Source organism: Megalobrama amblycephala, linkage group LG20 (assembly GCF_018812025.1).
Source record: "Megalobrama amblycephala isolate DHTTF-2021 linkage group LG20, ASM1881202v1, whole genome shotgun sequence".
In the NCBI taxonomy this organism is placed as follows: Eukaryota; Metazoa; Chordata; class Actinopteri; order Cypriniformes; family Xenocyprididae; genus Megalobrama; species Megalobrama amblycephala.
In genome coordinates this window covers 14,931,070-14,954,069 of record NC_063063.1, presented here as the reverse complement: position 1 = coordinate 14,954,069, position 23,000 = coordinate 14,931,070, and the positions used below count along the sequence as shown (strand labels likewise).

Below are 23,000 nucleotides of genomic sequence, written 5' to 3'. Positions count from 1 at the left end.
TGAAGTGTATTATTGAAGTAAATTATTATTAAGTAAATATAGAGTCATATTTTTCAATATATGAAAAGTGGCAATTCTTTATGTGTTAATATAATAACAAAATATATTATTCTGTATAGTTTCAATATAGGTTAAATAATCTTAATATATTGATTGTTCATATATAAGGAAATATATTTTCTTTGCTTAAGGGATATTTGTATCTTCTTTCAAGGGTTTTAGACACTGCAAATAAAATTAGAAACAACTATTTAAGAATACACTTTTTTTGCGGTTATCAGACTTAATTGCTGTAAAAAGGATTAAGGGTTTAATTAAACTTCAATTTAAGATTAAATTGGGGGGAAAAAAACAAATGATACAATGTTTTTTTTTTTTTTTCAATAAAGTTAACATATTTAACAAATCAAGGAAGCTATAAAGAGTCTATTTTATTTTTTGCTCAAATAATTTCTACTAACTTTTTTGAATGAAACACAAATACTCCAATGTTTAAGCCACAGTTTGGATGGCCGTGTCATTTTATTGACAAAAAAGATTCTTAAATATACAACAAGATAGTGTTCCGCAGAGACTGAACATGGTGAAACCAAAGGGAAACAAACATGAAAAGCAGTGCAAAAGCACCAGTTAAGAGGTAGAAAATTCCCAAAATTGAAGTGATTGTGACTACCACACTGTGCATTCACTGTGTCAAAACATAAAAATTACTATCCACATATAATACATAATAATGGCATGAAAATTGCTACACTTATTCAGTGTGCCATGCCCGTCTCTTAATCGGCAGGCTGTCGCATACAAGCTCACGGTCTCCGTCTTCACTCCGGGGTCTTGCTGGCAAGGCCACAGTGCTGTGAGATGCAGGTAACCTCTGAGCATTGTCGGCAGAATGGCAGGTGACTGAATTCCAGGCTCTGTGTCTTGGGACACACATTTTCCTAGGGTTTAGACTATTCAACCCTCCATCCAGTGCAGAAAGTATTATTTTACCTGACTGAGTAGCAGACCCCATAAGGGAGGACTCTGAGTGGGTAGCGCGGCGTCGTGGAAGGGTATTAATGACACTTTGGAGAGAACCTGGAATGGGATTACATTCCAAAACAGAAGTAGATGGATGTCGAGAGAGCGGTGGTGGCTTAGGTGTTGGATCACGTCCCACAAAGGTCACCTGCTGAAGCTGCTTTCTTCTCTGGGAGATTCTGCTCTGGATTTGTGAAAATTGGAGCTCAAAGTTATATACTTCTTCTGTCAGCTGGTTGACGCGGTCGAAACCTGCCAGAAGACTGTCAACACAGGGCAGCAGACGGTCCACATAATGGTGAAAGTCAAAACTGTCTGAAATGACAGATGAATCGGAGGCCAAAGAGGAGGCAGAGGATGCCTGGCGGGGCCCGATGGGACTGAGCAGGATGGAACAGTTAGAGGCTTCAGAGCCCTGGGAGGATCTGGAGGGTGGAGGAACCATTCCCTCAAATTTGACTCTGTGTCTAAACTACAAAGGAAATAAAATCGAATAAGTATATATATATATATATATATATATATATATATATATATATATATATATATATATATATATATATATATACACTACCATTTTAAAGTTTGGGGTCGGTAAGATATTTTTAATGTTTTGATAGAAGTATCTTATGCTTATCAAGGCTGCATGTATTTGATCAAAAATACAATTAAAACAGTAATAATGTGAAATATTATTACAATTTAAAAGGGAACCTATTATGCAAAATTCACTTTTATAAAGTGTTTACACACACGGCGGACACATTTCAGTGTTCAAACAACCAGCCTGTAATGGTAAAAATTAATTCCCATAAATCAGAAGCTCTTCAAACTAGCTGATTCAGATTCTCCCCTATGATGATGCCATCGTAGGGAGAAGCCCCATCTACAGCCGGTGACAATCTGCCCTATTAGCATTAACGGTGTTTGGCTTCACAGCATCTTTGTTTCCTTTCTGAAATTTTTGGTGCTTGAGATTGTCCTGTTTTGTTGTTGCCAGTATGCCAGAGCATGAGTTCTTGAAACTCCGCCCTCTTCTGGAAAGGGGGCCGGGAGCAACACCTCATTTGCATTTAAAGGGACACACTCAAAAACGGTGCATTTTTGCTCACACCCAAAAAGTGGCAGTTTTAACATGCTGTAATATATGATCTGTGGGGTATTTTGAGCTAAAACTTCACTTACACAAACCAGAGACTTTTTTTACATTTTGTAAAAAGCGGCATAATAGGTCCCCTTTAAAATAACAGTTTTCTATGTATACTGTTTTCTATTCTATTTTAAGTCAATGAATCTGAACGTCCCTGTAAAAAACTTTATTACTACTTTTTAAAGTTGATGAATGATTCAAATCATAAATTGGAAAAAAAAAAAAAAATTATAATAGTCAGACATGGTATTTGTACCTCTTTGGTCTTGCTGAGCCCCATCCATAGCTTGAGTCGTTTAATGAGAAACTGTACCATCTCATAGTCCTGCGGCTCCATTGATGGTCTGTAAATGTCTGCTTGTACCATTCGGTAGGTTCGAATCAATACAGCAGCACATAGGCGCCCCAGTACCCAGAATCCAATACCTACGGCAAACAGGCAGTAAAGGGGTCCCACCACCGGATGATGCTCACAAAGTCGACGTAACCCCATGTGCCCCCTTATCAAACAGAGCAAAGAGGAACTGGCCTGCCATAAGGTCCTAAAGCCCTCCACTGTACCTGAGAAGAGCTGAAAGAAAAAGATGTGGGCTGCATTTTCAGGTGCAAAACATTAGAGAAAAAATACAAGTCAAAAGAAAAAAAAAAACATTTTACCATGATGCCTGTGTGAGAGAACAGAAGCAACAGGAGGAGCAGCAGGAACACCACGCCACAGATCTGTGGGAATACCTGTCGGATAACTCGTCCTATTACCAACCATCGCCTAACAAACCGCAGGATCCCCACCATCTGTAAAGACACACCTCTCAATACCTTGACTGACAAAGTGAAACTGATTATAGAGCTTGACTTAGTACAATAAATTTCATTGCTGTGCTTGCAAGGCACTTTAAGACCTAAAGTATCCAATTTCTGCAATGAATTAAACTTGAAAATATATTTGGTTTTCTAAATGTTATACTTATAAGGTTGAAAATCTCCCATTGACATAGACTGATGCTGATGAAGTGATGTCATAATAATATTTGCATACTAAATTGTGATTAGCCCTTTTGTTTATCCATTATATAGAATACTGTATTACTATACATGTCTTTCTCTCCCATTTTCTCTATATTTATTTTATTAAAATATATGTATTTGAATTAATTGCAACTTTTCCTAAAACTTTAAAGTCACGATGTAATGGAAGTGGCAACAGATCTTTTCTTCCGTATTGTGACAATTATCTAAGTAAAATGTATAATCGAAAAAGTAGGGCGACGACTTCGGTAACACTTTATTTAAATAGTCCACTTTAGACATTCTGCAAAGAAACTTTGCAGCTGTATCAACTACCTGTTAGAGTACTAGTAGACTGTCTGCTAGAAGAATATATATTCTTAGTAAAATATCTGCTAACACTTTATTTTGATGGTTCTACTGACTATAAGTAACTTTGAAAGTACGTCAACTTATTCTAAAAATCCTAACCCTAACAGTCTACTAATACTCTAATGAGAGTTAGTTGACATGTAGTTGCAAAGTTACTACTTGTTACAGTAGAATGTCAAAAGTGGACAATCGAAATAGTGTAAATAACCATTGGTTCTACGCATTGGTTGTTGATTGGATGGAGGCAGATCTGAACATGAGCTTGAGGTTGGGGCGGGATTTAAGTGAATTAAATAATTGCAGAAGTCATTTGCAGAAACATTTTAAAATGAAACACATGCATGGATAAATGAATAACATGCATTTAAAGGGTTAGTTCACCCAAAAATGAAAATTCTGTCATTAATTACTAACCCTCATGTCGTTCCACAACCATAAGACCTTTGTTCATCTTTAGAACACAAATTAAGATATTTTTGATGAAATCTGAGAGGTATCTTACTCCTCCATAGACAGCAATTTAACCACCACTTTCAAGGTCCAAAAAGCTACTAAAGACATTGTTAAAATAATCTACGTTACTGCAGTGGTTAAATCTTAATTTTATGAAGTGACGAGAATACTTTTTGTGCAAAAATACCGACTTTATTCAAGAAATGGGAGCGTTTAGCGAAAGTTCTACCCGGAAGACTCTAATGCATGTCATTGCTCATTATCTAACCAATCATTACATGTCACCTGAGTATATAAGTTCTGTTCTCACCCACTATCGTGTTCGCAGATACCATCGCCGGCGTTCACCCCCATCCTCCCCACCACCACCAGGTCGGTCCCTGTCCATACAACGGGGGCAGGCTCCGCCCCTGCCTTCATCTTAAGGCAGGATCTGCAAATGTCTGCTACCCTCCGGATTGTACTATGGACGGGGCCTACGCCAAAGAACTTTATCATTTATCTTTGATATTTACATTCATACTGTTGAATAAATTGCATTCAAACGTTTCTTTGCTTCTCGAGTCTTTCTGGTAGAATATCTTTTCTTCCAAAGATGAATGAAGGTCTTATGGATTTGGAACGACATGAGGGTGAGTAATTAATGACATAATTTTCATTTTTGGGTGAACTAACCCTTTAAGATCAATAATATGCATTTAGTAAATAGATTTTAACACATTCTTTTGCTGCCATTTTTGTAGAATGTATTGGTATTTCCTTCAGGAAATGCAAATCTAGTTCCAGAATTTTTTTTTGACAAATTATTCCTTTGTTTCAGGACCAATACCTTTAGAACCAAGAGGGTTAGTAAGATTGCCGAGAGCTGATTGGATTTTCTGGCCAGTGTGGCAGCACTGTGAAAGTCAGCAAAGGATGTGGGCCGGGAGCGATGTCTGGAAACACAGGCTGCAGTCGTGTAGAGGAAATACAGACGAAGAACAGCTGCTGCTAGCGTCAGAAGAGCTAACGATGGCTGAAACCAGCACCAGGCATGCCTCAGGTATTGACTTGGCTTCCTGATCAAGGCCCATACTTCAACACTCACAAAGCACAGGGCAAACAGCAAAAGCAGAATCTAGTGAGAAGAACACAATTCAGTTTTAAGTTGTTCAAATTCTGTTCGAGCTGCAAGATTTGTTTCTATTGTAATTAAGTCTTGTAGGAGAGCCAGTACCGTCAATGTCACGTGTAAGTCTGGACCAGATAATGGAGAGATGTGAAAAGGCTGGATAGAGATGAAAGCAAGGATTCTGCCTGTGTGTGTTTGATCCAGGATAACAGAAACTGGTGCCAAGATGCCCGTCTGTTTATGATACTGAGTGAACTCGATCAATACTGCCTGTGTCCTGTCACAGAAAACATAAGACAGTTACTCAAAAAACATTGAGAATGAGCATGAGGGGTGTCTGGTACTAATAACAGCATACAACTTCCAGTATGTGTGAATAAAAATCCCTTAGTACAAGACTGGACATGTATAGAATGAAGATACTATATGCCATAGTGACATCATACCCTGTTGTCATCCAGTTCGTTGTCTGTAGGTCTGACAGGATCCGACGTGTGGATTCACTGTTGTTCCCAAGCACTACTTCCTTTGTCTGACTGAATGCACACGATGCACCCTTAGTCGTCGGCCTTGAAAGAGGAGATTGTGATCATTTGCGCGAATAAAAACATTCAGTATATTCTCCCATACAGCTGTTCAGGCTGCACAACAATTTATTTACACACTGACAGTCTTTCTCTTTGTGTTCTATTATCTCTCACCTCGATGAGAGTGCTGGAGTGTTGTTCCTGTGTGCTGAGGAGCTCTGTTGTCTAGGGTTGGCATGTGATGAAACACGAGCAGTCAGAATCAAAGGAAGTCGACCAGATTGGAACTGATCTCTGATGTTTTGACTGCAATCTATAAAAGTTAGGATTTTATTTATTTCATTATTCTTTTTTATACTATTTTTGTGCAAACTCTCAAAAAGCTAAATATAGTAGTAAGTAGAGTCCTTACAGTCTTGAAAATTAATTTTCTGCAGTCTTGCGGGGCCAGTTAGAGAAAGACAAGGGTTTTCATACAGGTGTGATATCAATCTCTCATCTATCCACTGTTTTGCATTCATCCATCTATGAAAAAATAAAATATCTTGAAATAAAATTACATTTGAACTGATTCATGAGAAACTGCAATTCACACACACACATGAGTTTTCTGTGTGTCTAAGGACTCTTATTTTGATATTGTTGTCTTGCTATGGTTTTTATCTCCTATGTTTAGTTCCTTTCCCCTTGGTTTCTTTAGTTTCACTTTTTTGTTACCATAGTGATTAATCAGTCTCACCTGTGCCTCTTGTTATGCTGTCTTTACTAACTTTTGTAAAGATGTTTCTGTTCCTCTGTTGGATTCTTATCTTTCTGTGGATTTTATATATATATATATATATATATATATATATATATATATACAGCTATGGAAAAAATTAAGAGACCACTTAACATTGATTTCTGAACTTGGAGTGGTCTCTTAATTTTTTCCATAGCTATATATATATATATATATATATATATATATATATATATATACTCTAGATGATTTTATCTGTGGATTTTATACTCTAGAAAGAAGAAAAAAAAGGTAATAATGCAACAATTTTCAATTTGTTTGAGTTATGACAATTTTGAGTGAAATTACATTCAACCAACAAACTACATTGAGTTAATAATTAGTAGAATAAAAACAAAATTTATGCTGCAAATTAGGTTGATTACTCAAAAAAAAATGAAGCTGCTCCAACTACCTGAGTTGTTGTCACAGAACCCTTGTTTCCCTGGACTTCATTTCCCAAGATCCTCCTGTTTCCACACTTGCACTCACTTCCCTCGTCAGCCCCTCATCAGCACTCATCACCTGCACCTGGACTCTATTGTCAACACTCCCCATATATTGCACTCACTCCCTTCACTCCTCGTCCGTTCTCTGTTGTGTTAAGTGTTAGTTTGGTGTTCCTGCCCTGTGTTAATTAAAGTACTTATTATATTGTGGAAATCCGTATCTGCCTCGTCTCTGCACCATCTACACGTAACAGAAGAACGGACCTTTAAACCAACCGGATTTTCCACTAAAAAAAAAAAAAAAAAATGGAGACTTTCACCGGCTCCTTGGCTCCTGCTCCTCCAGCGCCTCTCACCCTGACAGCCAGCGATCGCCTTATCGGGCTCCTGCAGGTAGGTCGTTCACTGGAGAGGTATGTGGAGGAGTTCGTTGAGCTCGCTTATTTGTCTGACTGGCCTGAAGCAGTTTTTATCTCCCTGTTTTTGGATGGATTGGATGACGACACTATCCGTTTTGATGAACCTGTTTTTTGTTTCTCCTTAAGCGAAACTATCAATTTAATTTTGTGTTTAAATGGCTCCAAATTCTTCGTGGATAGGGTTCAGGATAAGTGTTGTCGTCCAGTCCATCCAGAAACACGGTTGGCCGGGCCAGTCAGTCAACCTCCGGCTTCCTCCGCATACCCTTCCAGCGAACTCCCTGCCTGCCCCATGCTGGACCCACATTCCTCTACTGGGCCCAGTAAGCGGAGGAGGAGGAAGAAAGCCACTCCAGTGTCTCCAGAGCCCACTCCAGTGTCTCCAGAGCCCGCTCCAGTGTCTCCAGAGCCCGCTCCAGTATCTCCAGAGCCCGCTCCAGTATCTCCAGAGCCCGCTCCAGTATCTCCAGAGCCCGCTCCAGCCCTTTCCGAGCCTGCAGCTCCAACCCTGTGCGAGCCACCAAGTGAGGTGGTCTGGCTTATAGACTTTTGGACAGAGCCAAGTTCTCCAGTCTCCGCCGAGCCAAGCTCTCCAGTCTCCGCCGAGCCAAGCGCTCCAGTCTCCGCCGAGCAAGCCGCGCCAGTCTCCGCCGCCGAGCAAGCCGCGCCAGTCTCCGCCGCCGAGCAAGCCGCGCCAGTCTCCGCCGCCGAGCAAGCCGCGCCAGTCTCCGCCGCCGAGCAAGCAGCGCCAGTCTCCGCCGCCGAGCAAGCAGCGCCAGTCTCCGCCGCCGAGCAAGCAGCGCCAGCCGCCACCGAGCCCTTTATTATGAACTTTGTAAAGACTGTTTTCCCTCCCTGCCTCCCTCTCCCGCCTCCCATTTGTGTCTTCACTGAACCTTCACCTCAAGCCCCCTCGCCCAGATCTCCACCTCGGACCTCTGGGCGATTACCTTCACCCCGGCTCCAACCTCCCTCTGCTCCACCGTTGCCCATCAGTCCTCCAGCTTCACCAGTCTCCATCCTGCCTCCACTCACACCTTGGTCATTCATCAGCCTGCCCTCCCCTCTGGACTTCACTCCTCCGTCTCCGCTCCGTCACTCCGTCCCTCGGATTCAGTTGGCCTCCTCACTCCCCCCAGTGTTCGTTTTGTTGGCTGTCCTCCTGCTTCCACTGCGGCCTTCTGGAGCCCCGGCTGCGCTTCGGTCGGCGGAGCCTTCGGTTCCGCCATCACCCGCCAGTCCTTCAGCGACGCCTGGGCTCAACGCCTCGAAGGCTTCGGCTCCTGACCCGCCATGGCTGCCCGCTGCACCTGACCCGCCATGGCTGCCCGCTGCACCTGACCCGCCATGGCTGCCCGCTGCACCTGACCCGCCATGGCTGCCCGCTGCACCTGACCCGCCATGGCTGCCCGCTGCACCTGACCCGCCATGGCTGCCCGCTGCACCTGACCCGCCATGGCTGCCCGCTGCACCTGACCCGCCATGGCTGCCCGCTGCACCTGACCCGCCATGGCTGCCCGCTGCACCTGACCCGCCATGGCTGCCTTCAGCCCCTGACCTGCCATGGCTTTTGAACCTGCCCTGGAGACCTCCACTCCAGTTTGCTCCTCCCCCTGCACCAGCTTGAGGTCTCCAGGGCGCCCGCCCCCCTCCCGGTTGTTTCATCTACGGCGCGAGGACGCGCCTACCGGGAGGGGGGGGGTAATGTCACAGAACCCTTGTTTCCCTGGACTTCATTTCCCAAGATCCTCCTGTTTCCACACTTGCACTCACTTCCCTCGTCAGCCCCTCATCAGCACTCATCACCTGCACCTGGACTCTATTGTCAACACTCCCCATATATTGCACTCACTCCCTTCACTCCTCGTCGTGTTAAGTGTTAGTTTGGTGTTCCTGCCCTGTGTTAAAGTACTTATTATATTGTGGAAATCCGTATCTGCCTCGTCTCTGCACCATCTACACGTAACAGTTGTAGCCCTGGAACCAATTAATCTTAACTATTTCAGTTTAAATCAACAGCTATTATAGCACATGCTAACATAACTTATTTAACATGTATATTTAATGAGCAAGTAAGATATTACTTGTCACTGGCATTAGTGCTGTCATTACTTACAGAGTCAAAGTAGTGTTTACCTTAGCTTATGTATATACTCTTCAGCACAATGGTAACCACAAAAACTTACAAAACTCTTTTAAATGTCAAACATAACAGCATTAAACACTAACAGGTCTTTCCCTTCATTAAAAACAAGTAAATTAGCACTTAATTTCAACATTTACTCTCCTTATCCAGTCCTATGCAAAGCATGCTGGGAACTAGAAATCGACTGCCTAATTTCTAAAGTTATCAAGACAATTTTATTACATTACTACAACTTAATTTTTTAAAAGAAAATTAGTTTAAATAACAGATGATATTAAGTTGATGTAATTATCAACATTATTATGTCAACAGAACTCAACAAAATAATGTTTGCAACTTAAAAGGTTTAATTAAAACAAACTAGAATTTTTACTTGCAACTATGCATTTATTTAAGTTGTGGTAACAGGTCCCATGAATTACTTGTATATATATAATATCAGGTCTATCACACCCCCAAATTAGGCAGCTTACTACTCGGAAATCACATTTCTGAATTGCTCCATTTTCATTTTGTGATGCAACAGAGGGTTAAAGTTTTGATTAGGACGGAGGAGTATGTTAAAAGAAAATATTAAGGAACATATTAAAAGAGGTTAACTTCAAATTACTATTATTACTTTTATCCAAATCACTGGGGTTTCTGGGACTTCAAAAAGAAAACAAGTAATTTTCAGCTGAACATGAGGATTGCTGGCGAATATATAGTCTGACTCACCCTGATAATGCAGTGAGATTGGGCTGCCCTGGTGAAGCTGAGATCAGTGTGTGTTTTATAGCTGATTGAAGCAGTCTGCTGTTAGATTCCTGCACATGTTCCTGATAGTTCACCATCAGAACCACCAACAGGAAGATCATGTAGACTAAGCAGCTCTGATTATCAGCATAAAACAAAACAACAGACCATTAAAATAAATATTAATATGCATTCAGGAGAAATCCAGCTGTTATAGGTCTCTGAGGACTAAATGAGTGCTGAGTGGATCTCTGGGTCTGAGCTCACCCTCATCAAGGCTCTAAGCGTTCTCAGCTTCCGTGCTTCCTCTTTAGCCTGCAGCAGGCCGTATCCACAGAGAGGATGAACCTTATCCTCCAGATGCTCTACTGTCCTTCTGACTTCTGTCTCCTGAGCCAAACGGTCCTCCACCTCTGGGTCTACTGGTCTTACAACAGCAGCCAGATAAAGTGCCTGAATACATATCTGCAGAAAAATCTGATGTCATGAGTAAAGTAAGGATGTTTTGATTGAAAAAAAAAGCAATATTTTGATAAAAATGCACATCTTTCAGTTTATTTTTATCTAAAGAACAGTGCGAAATAGATTTATAGCTGACTGCAAATGGTTCCAACAGCAAGGCAGAAGTGAGGAAGGCTGACAGGGCGGACACCAGCCACATGAGAACCACAGTGCCGGAAAACATGCTCCCATACAGTCCCGCTAGAGCCAGGCATGTTCCCAGCAGAACAGCCACCAGCAGGTGAACCACACGCAGAACCCACGATGGAAGACGCAAGCCAGGTACACCACGAACAACACCTGAAGAACAGCACATAGATTCACAGTGAATGTGATTTCACCAAGTACAACATGTTCCTGCATCAACATTCATATCAACCAATCAGATTTGAAGTTTACAGTTTATTTAAAGTTTAGGCTTACAACCAGGATGCTTCTACATCAGTGTTATTCACCTATTATATTCATAGGAATATTGTTCCAGGATCAACAAAATATGTTGATCCAGGAAAATGTCTTGGCAAAATCACAATGACACACAGACAAAATCATTCAAATGATATACGTGTATTTTTTATGATATATTTGGTGTATGTATACACAACCATTAAAAAGTTTAGAGTCAGTAAATTTTTTGTTTTTTGTTTTAGAAATGTATGCTTTTATTAAGCAATGATGCATCAAACTGATCAAAAGTGACAGTAAAGACATGTATAATGTTACAAAAAAAAAAAAAAAATTAATAAATGCTGTTCTATTCTTTCAATTAATCAAAGAATCATGGAAGAAAATATTTTTCAAAAAATAAATAAAACAAAGATTACTGGAGTATGTTTTACTGAGAAAATGCCATTTCAGTTTTTCTACTTCAAAATGTAATGTTTAATTCGATGTGTTACTTGCCATTTTTGTAATTGTTTGTGAAATTACTAGCAGATTTCTGTAGGATCATGTGACACTGAAGACTGGAGTATGATGCTGAAAATTCAGCTTTGCATCAAAGGAATAAATTACATGGTAAAATGTATTTGAATGGAAGTATATCTATATATCTTCAAATAAAATATTATTAAATAAAATTATGAAAATGAATTAATGAAATACAGTATTGACTTTAAAGTATTGCGGACATTAAATTATGGGAATAAAGTGAGAAAGGGTAGGAAATGGGATCAGAAAATGGACACATGGTCATGGTTCTCATTATTTACTTTCAATATCTTATCTTGCTCTGCGTTTGGTGTGGGCTCACCAATGCGTGTGTTGGAGATGGTGCTTATAGAGTCAGGTGGGAGGCTAGGGAGAAATGTGCTGGCCTCACTAAGCACTGAGAGTGAGGAGGAGGACTTGTGAAAGCCAGGTTCATATGTAGGCGTATCCACACTCAGATCAGACCACTCACTACACAAGCTGTCCTGGCTGAAAGACAAAAAGACAGAAATAAAGTATGTGACAATGTATCCTGGTAAATGTGTGAAACGTTCAGTGCAGAACTCACATGTCAGACAGGGTGGTCTCGTTGGGCGTAAAATGGCCACTGTCAGATGCTTCTGGCCCCGAGGAAAGCGTGTTTGTGGGATCCAGGTCTGCAGATATAGTCATAAGATCTTCCTCTAAAATAAGAGCAAATGATAAGGAATAATTCACCTTAGAATTAAACAATTCTGTGTTCATTTACTCATTCTCATGTTGCTTCAAATCTTTCTTTCTTTCTTTCTTTCTTTCTTCAAGACGTGTGTAAAGTTGCATGTATATGACTTTTATGGTGCTTTGTTTTTTGCCTTTTGAAGTTTGATAGACCCAGTCTTCATATGAAAAAGAGCTTCTTTTGTGTTCCACAGAAGAAAGAAAGTCATACGGGTTTAGAACAACATGAGGTTTGAATAAATGATGAAAGATTTTTTTTTTTTTTTTTTTGACATTTTCAAGGGAGTGATGTTGTTTCTTCAAACCTGAAGACTTGGTTGGTTCTATGATATTGTGGTCAGAGTTTGGAGTAGACAAATGTAGTTGTAGAAGGGCTTTTTTTCTTTTCAAAAGGTGAGTAGTTCCTGTCAGCTCAGGCAGGCCAAAGATACTGTCACATGATGGCCACTGATCCACTCTGTGAAATGTTTAAAATAACACTGCATGTTTATGTTAACTTTTTAAGGGCATGTAATACTGTATGTACAATTCATGAAGAATAGACTTGGTACCGGTCATTCCTAGGATCGGGACTATTCCAAAACTCTGAATCTAGTTTTTTGCTCTGCAGTGAGTTCTTAAAGGGAAAAAAAAAACAAGGAGATATGGAGAGAATATGCTGCAAATTAATTCATTAAAGGGATAGTTCATCCAAAAATGAAAATTCTGTCATCAGTTACTCATCCTCAAGTTGTTCCAAACGTGTATGAATTTCTTTCTTCTGCTGAACACAAAAGAAGATATTTTGAACAATGTCGGAAACCAAACAGCTGATGGGCCCCACTGACTTTCATAGTATCCCCTCCCCACACACACACCCATACTATTGAAGTCAATGGGGCCCTGGGCCTGTTTTTTCTGTTCTTTAATGTATCTTTTGTGTTCAGCAGAAGAACGAAATTCATACAGGATTGAAACGACCTGAGCGTGAGTAAATGATGACAGAATTTTCATTTTTGGGTGAACTATCCCTTTAAGGAAATTATGCTTGAAGACTCTATGATATTTATTAGTTAATGTTGGGGAATTAAATTCTCTCACAGTGAAAGGAGACAATCCATCATATATGGAAGAGTCAGGGACTGTTGGCAATGACAGAAACGATGAGCAGGAGAGATCTGGGTGACTGAGGAAAACATCCATCTCCACGCAATGAGACACAGGAGAGGGAGGCAGCGATACCTCCAGTGTCACCTACAACACAATCCACAATATGACTGAGAATTTTCATGAATGTACACTATTGTTCAAAAGTTTGAGGTCAGCAAGACTTTTATTAAAGAATTAAAGAAATTAATACTTTTATTCAGCAAGGATGCATTGAATTGATCAAAACTGATAGTAAAGACTGTTATAAAGTTACAAAAGATTTCTATTCTTTCAAACTTTATATTCATCAAAGTAATGCATAATGTACCATGGTTTCCAGCAGCACCTCTGTTTTCAAATGTGATAATAATAAGAAATGTTTCTTGAGCACCAAATCAGCATATTAGAATGATTTCTGAAGGATCACATGACACTGAAGACCGGAGTAATGATGCTGAAAATTCAGCTTTGCCATCACAGGAATAAATAACTATTTAAAATATATAACTATAAATAACTATATAAAATATAGTTTTTTACTGTATTTTTGATCAAATAAATGTAGCCTTGGTGAGCACTTGTTTCAAAAAACATGGTAGTGTAGATTAGAAGTCAAAATATGATATATATACAGTACAATTTCACAAGGGATTATGAAGATTGACATATATATATACCTTGCTCTGGGTTTTTTGGAACAGAAATCTGAGAATGGTTTGAAGGGGGAAGATCAAAGCGGCAACTGTCATTCCAACCAAAATGGTCTCCCCATTCATCACCATCTGGGTAGAGACTGGACCGCTGCAGTCATAACAGTAACAAATGTGTATAACCCATTTGTTTTAAGAGGAATGAGATGAAATGTATTCATTTGTCTGAGTTTAGTGATGAATATTATTCTCCTTTGGCATTAATCAATAACAAAGACTGTAGCTTAGAGAAAAACAGAAATTGCTTTGTTTTACAAGATGTAATTACCTGCATCTACAGTGTAAGCTATACAAGCTCAATCTGTTATCCATGCCCTTTGAAGGTCATGTCTATTACCTGCTGCCCTTTCTGCCCACTGCTCCATACCACACTGCCCCAGCTGCCAGATAGAGATGTAATAAGACGGCGCAGCAGGTTACCCTCTGGGCTCGGCTAAAGCGGCTGTGGGCCGGCCGTTCCCATAACGAAATCCACAGATGGTGCTCTTGAAGGCCAAAAAGTAACTGGGAATGTAGGATCCTTTTAAACTGCTGCAGTTCCTGAGGACCTAAAAAGATCAAAGGTTATGAAATGCAAATATGAAATATTGTGCTGCATGTGTATACTTACAAGATGCTAAAACAACTTTCTCCACCCTTCCAGAGTTCCTCTCATTCTCCACAGATAGCCAGTCTTCTACCAGGAAGAAGAACATGTTATCTGTCTGTATGTCCCAGACTATCACATGTTTTAAGTACCAGGATGGGTCTAGACCTGCAAAACACAGCAGTTGTTTGTGAGTATTTGTTATTTTAAGAAGAAAGAAAGAAGCTATTCACAACCACTGACCCGTGTTGTCATGCCAGATGCGTATCTTCCAGATCTCTCCAAGATTGGCATCCGTTTCAACTTGGAAGTCATCCAGGCTGTTCCTCTGGAAAGCTCCTTCTCTTTGAAGGTGACGTGAGCCACTTTTATTCAGACCATACAGGCTAATGCCAACATGTGCAGTGGTACCTGATGGATTCAGATGTTTCATAACTTGGTAAGTTCTTGTTTGATGACTTTTATGAGGTTGATAAGTAAATTAAAGATTCCACTGACCAGACCCTCTTTTCCAGCCTGTTTTGACAAGAACCCGGTACTGGTAGCGACCTTTCTGACCACACAGAGGAACCCAACACAGACGCAGACTTTCCAGGTGATCCAGTTTGTGAGCGAGAAGACCAACCAGCAGATGAATTAACAGCAAGATTCCACAAACTATTCCCACCACCACGTTTCTCACCGGCTCCTCTGACTGGTGACACAAACAATGTTCATCGCTGATGTGTTACAGTTTTTACATAAATTACCGTTCAAAAGTTTGGGGTCAATAAGATTTTTAAAAGAAGTCTGTTATGCTCACCATGGCTGCATTTATTTGATGAAAAATACCGTAAAAACAGTAATATTATGAAATATTATTTCATTTTAAAATATCATTTTCTAATTTAATATATTTTACAATGAAATGTATTCCTATGATGGCAACGCTGAATTTTCAGTATCATTTGTGTCACATGATCCTTCAGAAATCATTCCAATATGCTGATTTGAAACATTTCTTATTATTATCAAAGTCCCTTTAAGACAAGTCATTTCACTCGGCGGCCATCTTTGAAACGCCTCTCGGGCATCCTGGGCATCATGCCCTATCTCTTTGAATGGGGAAATATCAAATTCTCCAAAACTGTTCGCCAACCTTACGATTACATTTCATATTTGAAATCACCAATGAAATCTGACAACAGCTGTCTTATAAATGTTTTATCCAAATGCTCGAATCATGACAAAAAAACTGTATTTTTTAGGCTGGATCAAGCTAATGCGCATGCGCGTCTCTTCTGCCATGTTTCAGAGGCGCTCGTCTGACTGTTTCTATAGAAACTGGTGCTTCTAACGGCTGCTGCAGTGACGCGATGATTTTACCAGTCGGCGATTGGCTCTTATTTAGAAGGCGGGACTTATTCCGCCATATTGCGCATTACACTTTATCCCATTCAAAACAATACGAGTGACACGTCTTGTATTATCCTATAGTCTTTGTTATTATCAGTGTTGAAAACTGTTGTGCTGTGGATACCATGATATATTTGTTTTCCAGAAACCTTTGATGAAATAGAAAAGTTCAAAAGAACAGCATTTATTTGAAATAGAAACTATTTGTAAATTATCATTGTCACTTTTTATCAATTTAATGCATCCATGCTGAATAAAAGTGGGGAAAAAAATCTTGACGACACCACACTTTTGAATGGAAGTGTATGTTCCCTTTAAAGGGATAGTTAACTCAAAAATTAAAAATAGCCCATGATTTACTCACCCTCAAGCCATCCTAGGTGTAAATGGCTTTCTTCTTTCAGTTGAATACAATCAGAGTTATATTAAATAGTGTATGAAAAATATCCATATTTAAAACTTTAAAAACTAAAATAAGTAGCTTCCGGCAGACGGCCATACGCATGTCGACTTACGCCAAAAGAGTAACCCCTTGCATTATGTAGGAGTAGCGTAAGCTTTGACGCCTCTCTCTGTTCAAATTGGGCAACAAACGCAAGCTCCTCTTCTCTTATATCGAATTCTTCCGACATTTCTCTTTAAAAATTCTCATTTTATACTTCTAATTCGTGACCAGTGTTTTGTTTTGCTCTATCCTCTGCGCTTCCGTGTTCATCATTCCATCATGCGTCGTGTCATAGTTCACTCTTTCGCTGTAAATCAATGCGTATGGCCATCTGGAAGCTAGTTATTTAAAGTTTTAAAAATTGATATTTTTCTTACACAAAGGCATCGTTTTGCTTCAGAAGGCCGTTATTAACCCCGTGTGGATATCTTTTATGATGGACTATTGCACTTATTTGGGCTTCAAAATCTCATCCTCTATTTACTGCCATTATAAAGCTTGGAAGAACCAGGACATTATTTAATATATCTCTGATTGTATTCAACCAAAGTCCCTTTAAGACAAGTCAATTCACTCGGCGGCCATCTTTGAAACGCCTCTCGGGCATCCAGGGGCATCATGCAATCTCTTTGAATGGGGAAACATCAAATTTTCGCCAACCTTACGATTAAATTTCATATTTGAAATCACCAATGAAATCTAACAACAACCGGCTCATAAATTTAGTTTCTAAATGCTCAAATCATGACCAAAAAAAACTGTATTTTTCTCGCTGGATCAAGCTAATGCGCATGCGCAGACCTAAATGCGCGTCTCTTCTGAGGCACGAGTCTGACTGTTTCTATAGAAACGGGTGATTCTAACGGCCGCTGAAGTGACGCGATGACTTTACCAGTCGGCGATTGGCTCTTATTTAGAAGGTGGGACTTATTCCGCCATATTGCGCGTTACACTTTCTCCCATTCAAAACAATACGAGTGACATGTCTTGTGTTATTCTATAGTCTTTGATTCAACTGAAATAAGAAAGTCATATACACCTAGGATGGCTTGAGGGTGAATAAATCATGGGGTAATTTTCATTTTTGGGTGAACTAACCCTTTGATTGCGAAATTATGTTATATCTTTAAGTAGAAATGGCATACAGGTGGCAGCAGTAGAAGTGCTTCGGGATGGATGAAGAGGCTGGCTCCAAACATAGTGAGGTGATGGGTGAGGCAGTGGGCAGTGTGGGGGCTGCTGCCATTCAGAGGACTCAAACCGTCACTGCTCCAGCGCCTCTCATCTACACTGAAGAACCGGCACAGCATGCTGAACACACACACTGAGACAGACACGTCCACACCGCTGACGCTACTGTTCAGCTTCACAAACAGGTCTTTGGCAGAGCCATTCAAGCTGTAAAATTTACAGGCACAATTACTTTCGTTCACACTAACACAATATTCCTATTCACTATTTTTAATGAAAAAAAAATGAAGGAAGGAACAGGAAGTACTTACAGTGGTGTAAGGAAGATAGTATGTTCCAGTGACGGAGTCTCAGCTGAGAGAGAGAGGGTGAGCTCTTGGGAATATGTTTGTTCAGACAGTGAATGAACTGGTTGGTCATCTAGATAGATCCATACAATTCCAGAGGCTTTCTCACCAGCTCCTGCTTGACAATACAAAGCACAGGCTTTCTATATTCTATACTGCTAAAACATTTCTATATTGCAAACATATTATATACCTTTTTTGCATGTACTTAAAGGTTATTTTTATTGCTAACACTGAGATACGCTGACTATTACATTAATTTCATAAAATAAATTAAATAAAAAACAATATAATATACAATGCCATCTGCTTACCAAGGCTGATGGTCAAAATTATAGTAAAAGCAGTAATATTGTGAAATATTCTTACAATTTATTATTTAAAATTTTACACAATTCTTCAGAAATAATTTTAATATGCTGTTTTGGTGCTCAAAAATATCTCTTATTATTATTAATGTTGAAACCAGTTGTGCTGCTTAATACTTTTGTGTAAACCATGAGTTTTCAGGATCCTTTGATGAATAGAAAGAAGAAGAAAAAAATAGCATTTATTAGAAATAATCATCTTTTGTAACATTATAAATGTATTTACAGTTTGTTTTGACCAATTTAATGGATCCTTGCTGAATAAAAAAGTATTAAGTGTTGAGTATTAATTTCTTTTTATACTCAAGTCTCAAACTTTTGATTATTTTATGCATTCTTGTTGAATAAAATCATAATTTTCAAGAAAAAAGTTCTTACTCTAAACTTAAAGGTGCCCTTGAATGAAAAATTGAATTTATCTTGGCATAGTTAAATAACAAGAGTTCAGTACATGGAAATGACATGCAGTGAGTCTCAAACTCCATTGTTTCCTCCTTATATAAATCTCATTTGTTTAAAAGACCTCCGAAGAACAGGTGAATCTCAACATAACACCGACTGTTACGTAACAGTCGGGGTGTACGCCCCCAATATTTGCATATGCCAGCCCATGTTCCCAACATTATGAAAGGGATTACACAAGGGTAGCCAGTTAACGTCTGGATGTGCACAACCAAATCATCAGACTAGGTAGGCAAGCAAGAACAATAGCGAAAAATGGCAGATGGAGCAATAATAACTGACATGATCCATGATAACATGATATTTTTAGTGATATTTGTAAACTGTCTTTCTAAATGTTTCGTTAGCATGTTGCTAATGTACTGTTAAATGTGGTTAAAGTTACCATCGGTTATTACTGTATTCACGGAGATAAGAGAGCCGTCGCTATTTTCATTTTTAAACACTTGCAGTCTGTATAATGCATAAACACAACTTCATTCTTTATAAATCTCTCCAACAGTGTAGCATTAGCCGTTAGCCACGGAGCATTATCAAACTCATTCAAAATCAGAAGTAAACAATATGACAGTATACAATACTCACATAATCCGACGCATGCATGCCGCATGCATGACGAACACTTTGTAAAGATCCATTTTGAGGGTTATATTAGCTGTGTAAACTTTGTTAAGGCACTGTTCAAGGCAAGCGCGAGCTCTGTGGGCGGAGAGCACGGGATTTAAAGGGGCCGCAGCATAAAATCGGCGCGTTTATAATGATGTCCCAAAATAGGCAGTTAAAAAAATTAATAAAAAAAAATCTATGGGGTATTTTGAGCTGAAACTTCACAGACACATTCAGGGGACACCTTAGACTTACATTACATCTTTTAAAAACATAATCTAGGGCACCTTTAAAATAATATAATATAAATGAAAATTGCATTCAAGTTATTATATTATATTATATTATATTATATTATATATTGAAGTGTAATAAGATGCATTGGCTGGTGTACACTACCTGGGATGAGACTGAAGTTTAGGGCAACATAGAGGCCAGTCTGAGGCTCTGTGTCCATTGCTTTGACTGTGAAATTTACACTTCCCTTGGGCAGCAGAGTAAAATTTTTCCATAGTAACCTCTCATCTTCTGTCTCTTGTACTTTTTTGTGTAAAGTAATTTGTATCGCTGTGTCTAGTGTCAGGTTGGCAATCGAAATGGGCTGCCCCTGTGGTGTAGCAAACTCCATGGCTGCAAGAGTAGTCGTTATAGGAGGTTCTGCAGCTGGAATGAATGGGTTTTCTTCACCCTCTATTTGCAGAAGGATTTGCAGGACCTCTTGTTTTTCCTCCTTTAGTTGAGAGCTCAGTGCTGATGGGATGTGAAACTGGCAATGAAGGAGAGGATCTGTGCATAGAAGGTCTTTACTAGGGTCACCCCGTACACCCACCACACTGATCTTTGGAACGGCGAGGGAAAGAGTTTCTTCCCCGCTCATCCGCGACAACATTAATGAGCGTGTGAGCTCTAAAATCTGGCTTAGTGCTGATACAGCTGTCTCTGATGTATCCACATGCTTGAGGCCTGAATTGCTCCTCTGCCTCTGATCAGCAGTTAGTGTGCTGCCTGCAGTGAAAATGTAAAGATGGTTAAGCCACAGTTCATTTACAAGTTCAGAGTGAACCTCTATTATCATGCTGAATATGAATTCTGCTTTACTTAAAACAGCCAGAATGTTTCTGCCCGTGTCTGTGGGGTTGATGTCACCCTGTCCTGTTTGTTCTCTTATCACTTTGATCATCTTTTCTGTGACCTTCAGAACCTTTGCATAGCAGCCGTTGCACTGCCATTCAGAGGGAACCACCTGCAGACAGGAAAGTACATTTTCTACATTATCACATGTGACAATACTTTGTTCTTAGGCAGCATGGATAGTTTCCGTATTCCCATAACTCCTCATTACGCACAGCAGGCAAGCTGGATTCAGTGATGAGGTTTTGCTTCTCGTGTCACACGGTGCTGGACCTACAAAATGTTGCTGACATGCTTTGTGTCAAGCTATGATTAATGCTGATTAATGCTATGCTTTCCATAAGCTTTAATAATTGAAAGCCTTACTGTAGATTGGGCCAAAGCTGAGCTGATCAGAGCCACATCCTGGAATGAGGAGACCGGCAGAGATGCAAGAGCCTGAATCACGTTGCCACGTATCTGAATCTTGTCCTCCAACTCATGAGCGCTTACGGATGCTAGCTGTGGAAGTGGGTTGATTTTGATTTAAAAACTAATTTCTAATAACACAGCAATACAGAAACTAAAGTTGCACTCAGTAATTTTTATGGCAGTTGTGTTGGACTGACATCTAGTGGTGTGGATGCAACAACACAAAAAGCAAATATTATCAGTTACTGATGACAGAAACTTAGGTTGAGCAAAATTCAGAATTTAAAGGCATAGTTCACCCACAATGAAAATTCAGCCCTCATTTACCCACCTTCCAACCTGTATGACTTTCTTCTGCGGAACACAAAAGAAGATAGTTTGAGGAATGCTGCTAACCAAACACCATTGGAGCCCACTGACATCCACTGTTTAGACCATGAGTTGTCATTTGGCTCTCGAGGTCCACTTTCCTGCAAAGTTTAGTTCCACGCTTGATCAAACCCCTGCCTATAACCTTCTAGCAATCCTGAAGACTTTGATTAGCTTGTTCAGGTGTGTTTGGTTAGGATTGGAGCTATAGGCTACGTTCACACCATGTGACATTCTATTCGGAGCTGTTCACGTCATCGGACTGGGAATTATGCATTTCTATGGCACCACTATCAACACCTAAATGAATCTGCAGTGGTCAGGTGGTACAGCGGTCACATGGCACAAGTAGGAACTCTCAAACAATTCCCATCTTACAAGCTGCAATTACGAGCTCTTCGAGGATTTGAACGCTTTTTACAAGATGAAATCACGTAATTGCAGTAATTACAACATGCCGCAACACCTCTACTCTGCAGGAAAGTGTACCTTGAGTGTCAGAGTTGAGAAACCCTGGCATAGACCAAAAAAATCAAAATGTCTTCTATCGTGTTTCACAGAAGAAAGAAAGTCATTCAGTTTTGGACCAACATGAGGGTGAGAAAATGATGACAGAATATTTAATTTTTGGGTGAACTATCCCTTTAAGAATTGCCCCCCTTTCAGTTTATGAGTTGGAATTTGAACTAAATTAGCTACACCCAAGAGGAAGCTAAACTAGAATTGTAGGAGGTGGAATTTATTGAATTACATTTAAGAGAAATTCAAAAGATAATGGGATTCTGGGAAATAAAGTGATTTTCCATCTTGGTACATACAATTAGGCCACGTTCACACAGCAGCAGAATACAGTTGTCAGTCCTGTATTTGAGTTCTTAATACGGTTACGTTCACACACAGTACGGTTATTTATGGGTGTGACAACCGCATTTTATAACCGAACTCACACCCGTAAATTTTCAGGACTCAATCCCAAAAATTGACAGTGTGAACGTGGCCTTATTAAAGTCCTCCTGGCCTGTAGTCAATAACTGTATCCCTTAAAACTAATCTTTGATCACCAAAATTACATATTTACTCAACTCAATTTTTATTTGTAAAGCAATTTCAAAACAATAAAAATGGACCAAAGTGCTATCAATAAACAGTCACTCACAGTTGACCTAATCAAACTCTGAAAGCTTGATAAAATAAGTAGGTCTTCAAGTTCTTTTTAAAAATGTCCATGCTTGACGAGGATTTTATAGATAATGGAAACACATTCCAGAGTGCAGGAGCCGCAACAGAAAAAGCGCGGTCTCCACTACGTCTCAATCGAGACCGTGGGACGGTTAAGAGCATACTCTGAGAGGAACGCTGATGACGTTGAGATTGGTAGGGAATTAACAGGTCTTTTAAATACTCAGGAGCCTGATCATGCAATGCTTTATAGACACACGTTAACACCTTGTATTGTATTCTGTATTTTACAGGTAACCAGTGAAGAGATATCAATACAGGTGTTATATGATCCCGTTTTCTGGTGTTTGATA

At 39.7% G+C, this 23,000-nt stretch overlaps 1 protein-coding gene across 1 annotated transcript in view; it reads right to left on the bottom strand.

Moving 5' to 3' along the window:
- Positions 1 to 491: 491 nt before the first annotated feature.
- The window catches only part of pkd1b (polycystic kidney disease 1b), a 38,951-nt gene continuing 16,442 nt past the window's right edge, over positions 492 to 23,000 (bottom strand). Inside the window, exons 17-42 of the mRNA XM_048171253.1 lie at positions 21,055 to 21,189; positions 20,656 to 20,800; positions 19,957 to 20,562; positions 18,086 to 18,236; positions 17,729 to 17,981; positions 15,242 to 15,437; positions 14,987 to 15,154; positions 14,768 to 14,911; positions 14,495 to 14,705; positions 14,125 to 14,248; positions 13,400 to 13,552; positions 12,871 to 12,935; positions 12,625 to 12,776; positions 12,171 to 12,285; positions 11,925 to 12,091; positions 10,770 to 10,972; positions 10,439 to 10,636; positions 10,154 to 10,308; positions 6,054 to 6,166; positions 5,816 to 5,954; positions 5,561 to 5,683; positions 5,220 to 5,391; positions 4,833 to 5,120; positions 2,831 to 2,965; positions 2,430 to 2,744; positions 492 to 1,495 (exon numbers count right to left, since the gene is read on the bottom strand). Of these exons, the coding sequence (XP_048027210.1) occupies positions 755 to 1,495; positions 2,430 to 2,744; positions 2,831 to 2,965; positions 4,833 to 5,120; positions 5,220 to 5,391; positions 5,561 to 5,683; positions 5,816 to 5,954; positions 6,054 to 6,166; positions 10,154 to 10,308; positions 10,439 to 10,636; positions 10,770 to 10,972; positions 11,925 to 12,091; positions 12,171 to 12,285; positions 12,625 to 12,776; positions 12,871 to 12,935; positions 13,400 to 13,552; positions 14,125 to 14,248; positions 14,495 to 14,705; positions 14,768 to 14,911; positions 14,987 to 15,154; positions 15,242 to 15,437; positions 17,729 to 17,981; positions 18,086 to 18,236; positions 19,957 to 20,562; positions 20,656 to 20,800; positions 21,055 to 21,189 (5,367 nt within the window). The 3' untranslated portion in view covers positions 492 to 754. The remainder of the gene's footprint in view (positions 1,496 to 2,429; positions 2,745 to 2,830; positions 2,966 to 4,832; positions 5,121 to 5,219; positions 5,392 to 5,560; positions 5,684 to 5,815; positions 5,955 to 6,053; positions 6,167 to 10,153; positions 10,309 to 10,438; positions 10,637 to 10,769; positions 10,973 to 11,924; positions 12,092 to 12,170; positions 12,286 to 12,624; positions 12,777 to 12,870; positions 12,936 to 13,399; positions 13,553 to 14,124; positions 14,249 to 14,494; positions 14,706 to 14,767; positions 14,912 to 14,986; positions 15,155 to 15,241; positions 15,438 to 17,728; positions 17,982 to 18,085; positions 18,237 to 19,956; positions 20,563 to 20,655; positions 20,801 to 21,054; positions 21,190 to 23,000) is intronic.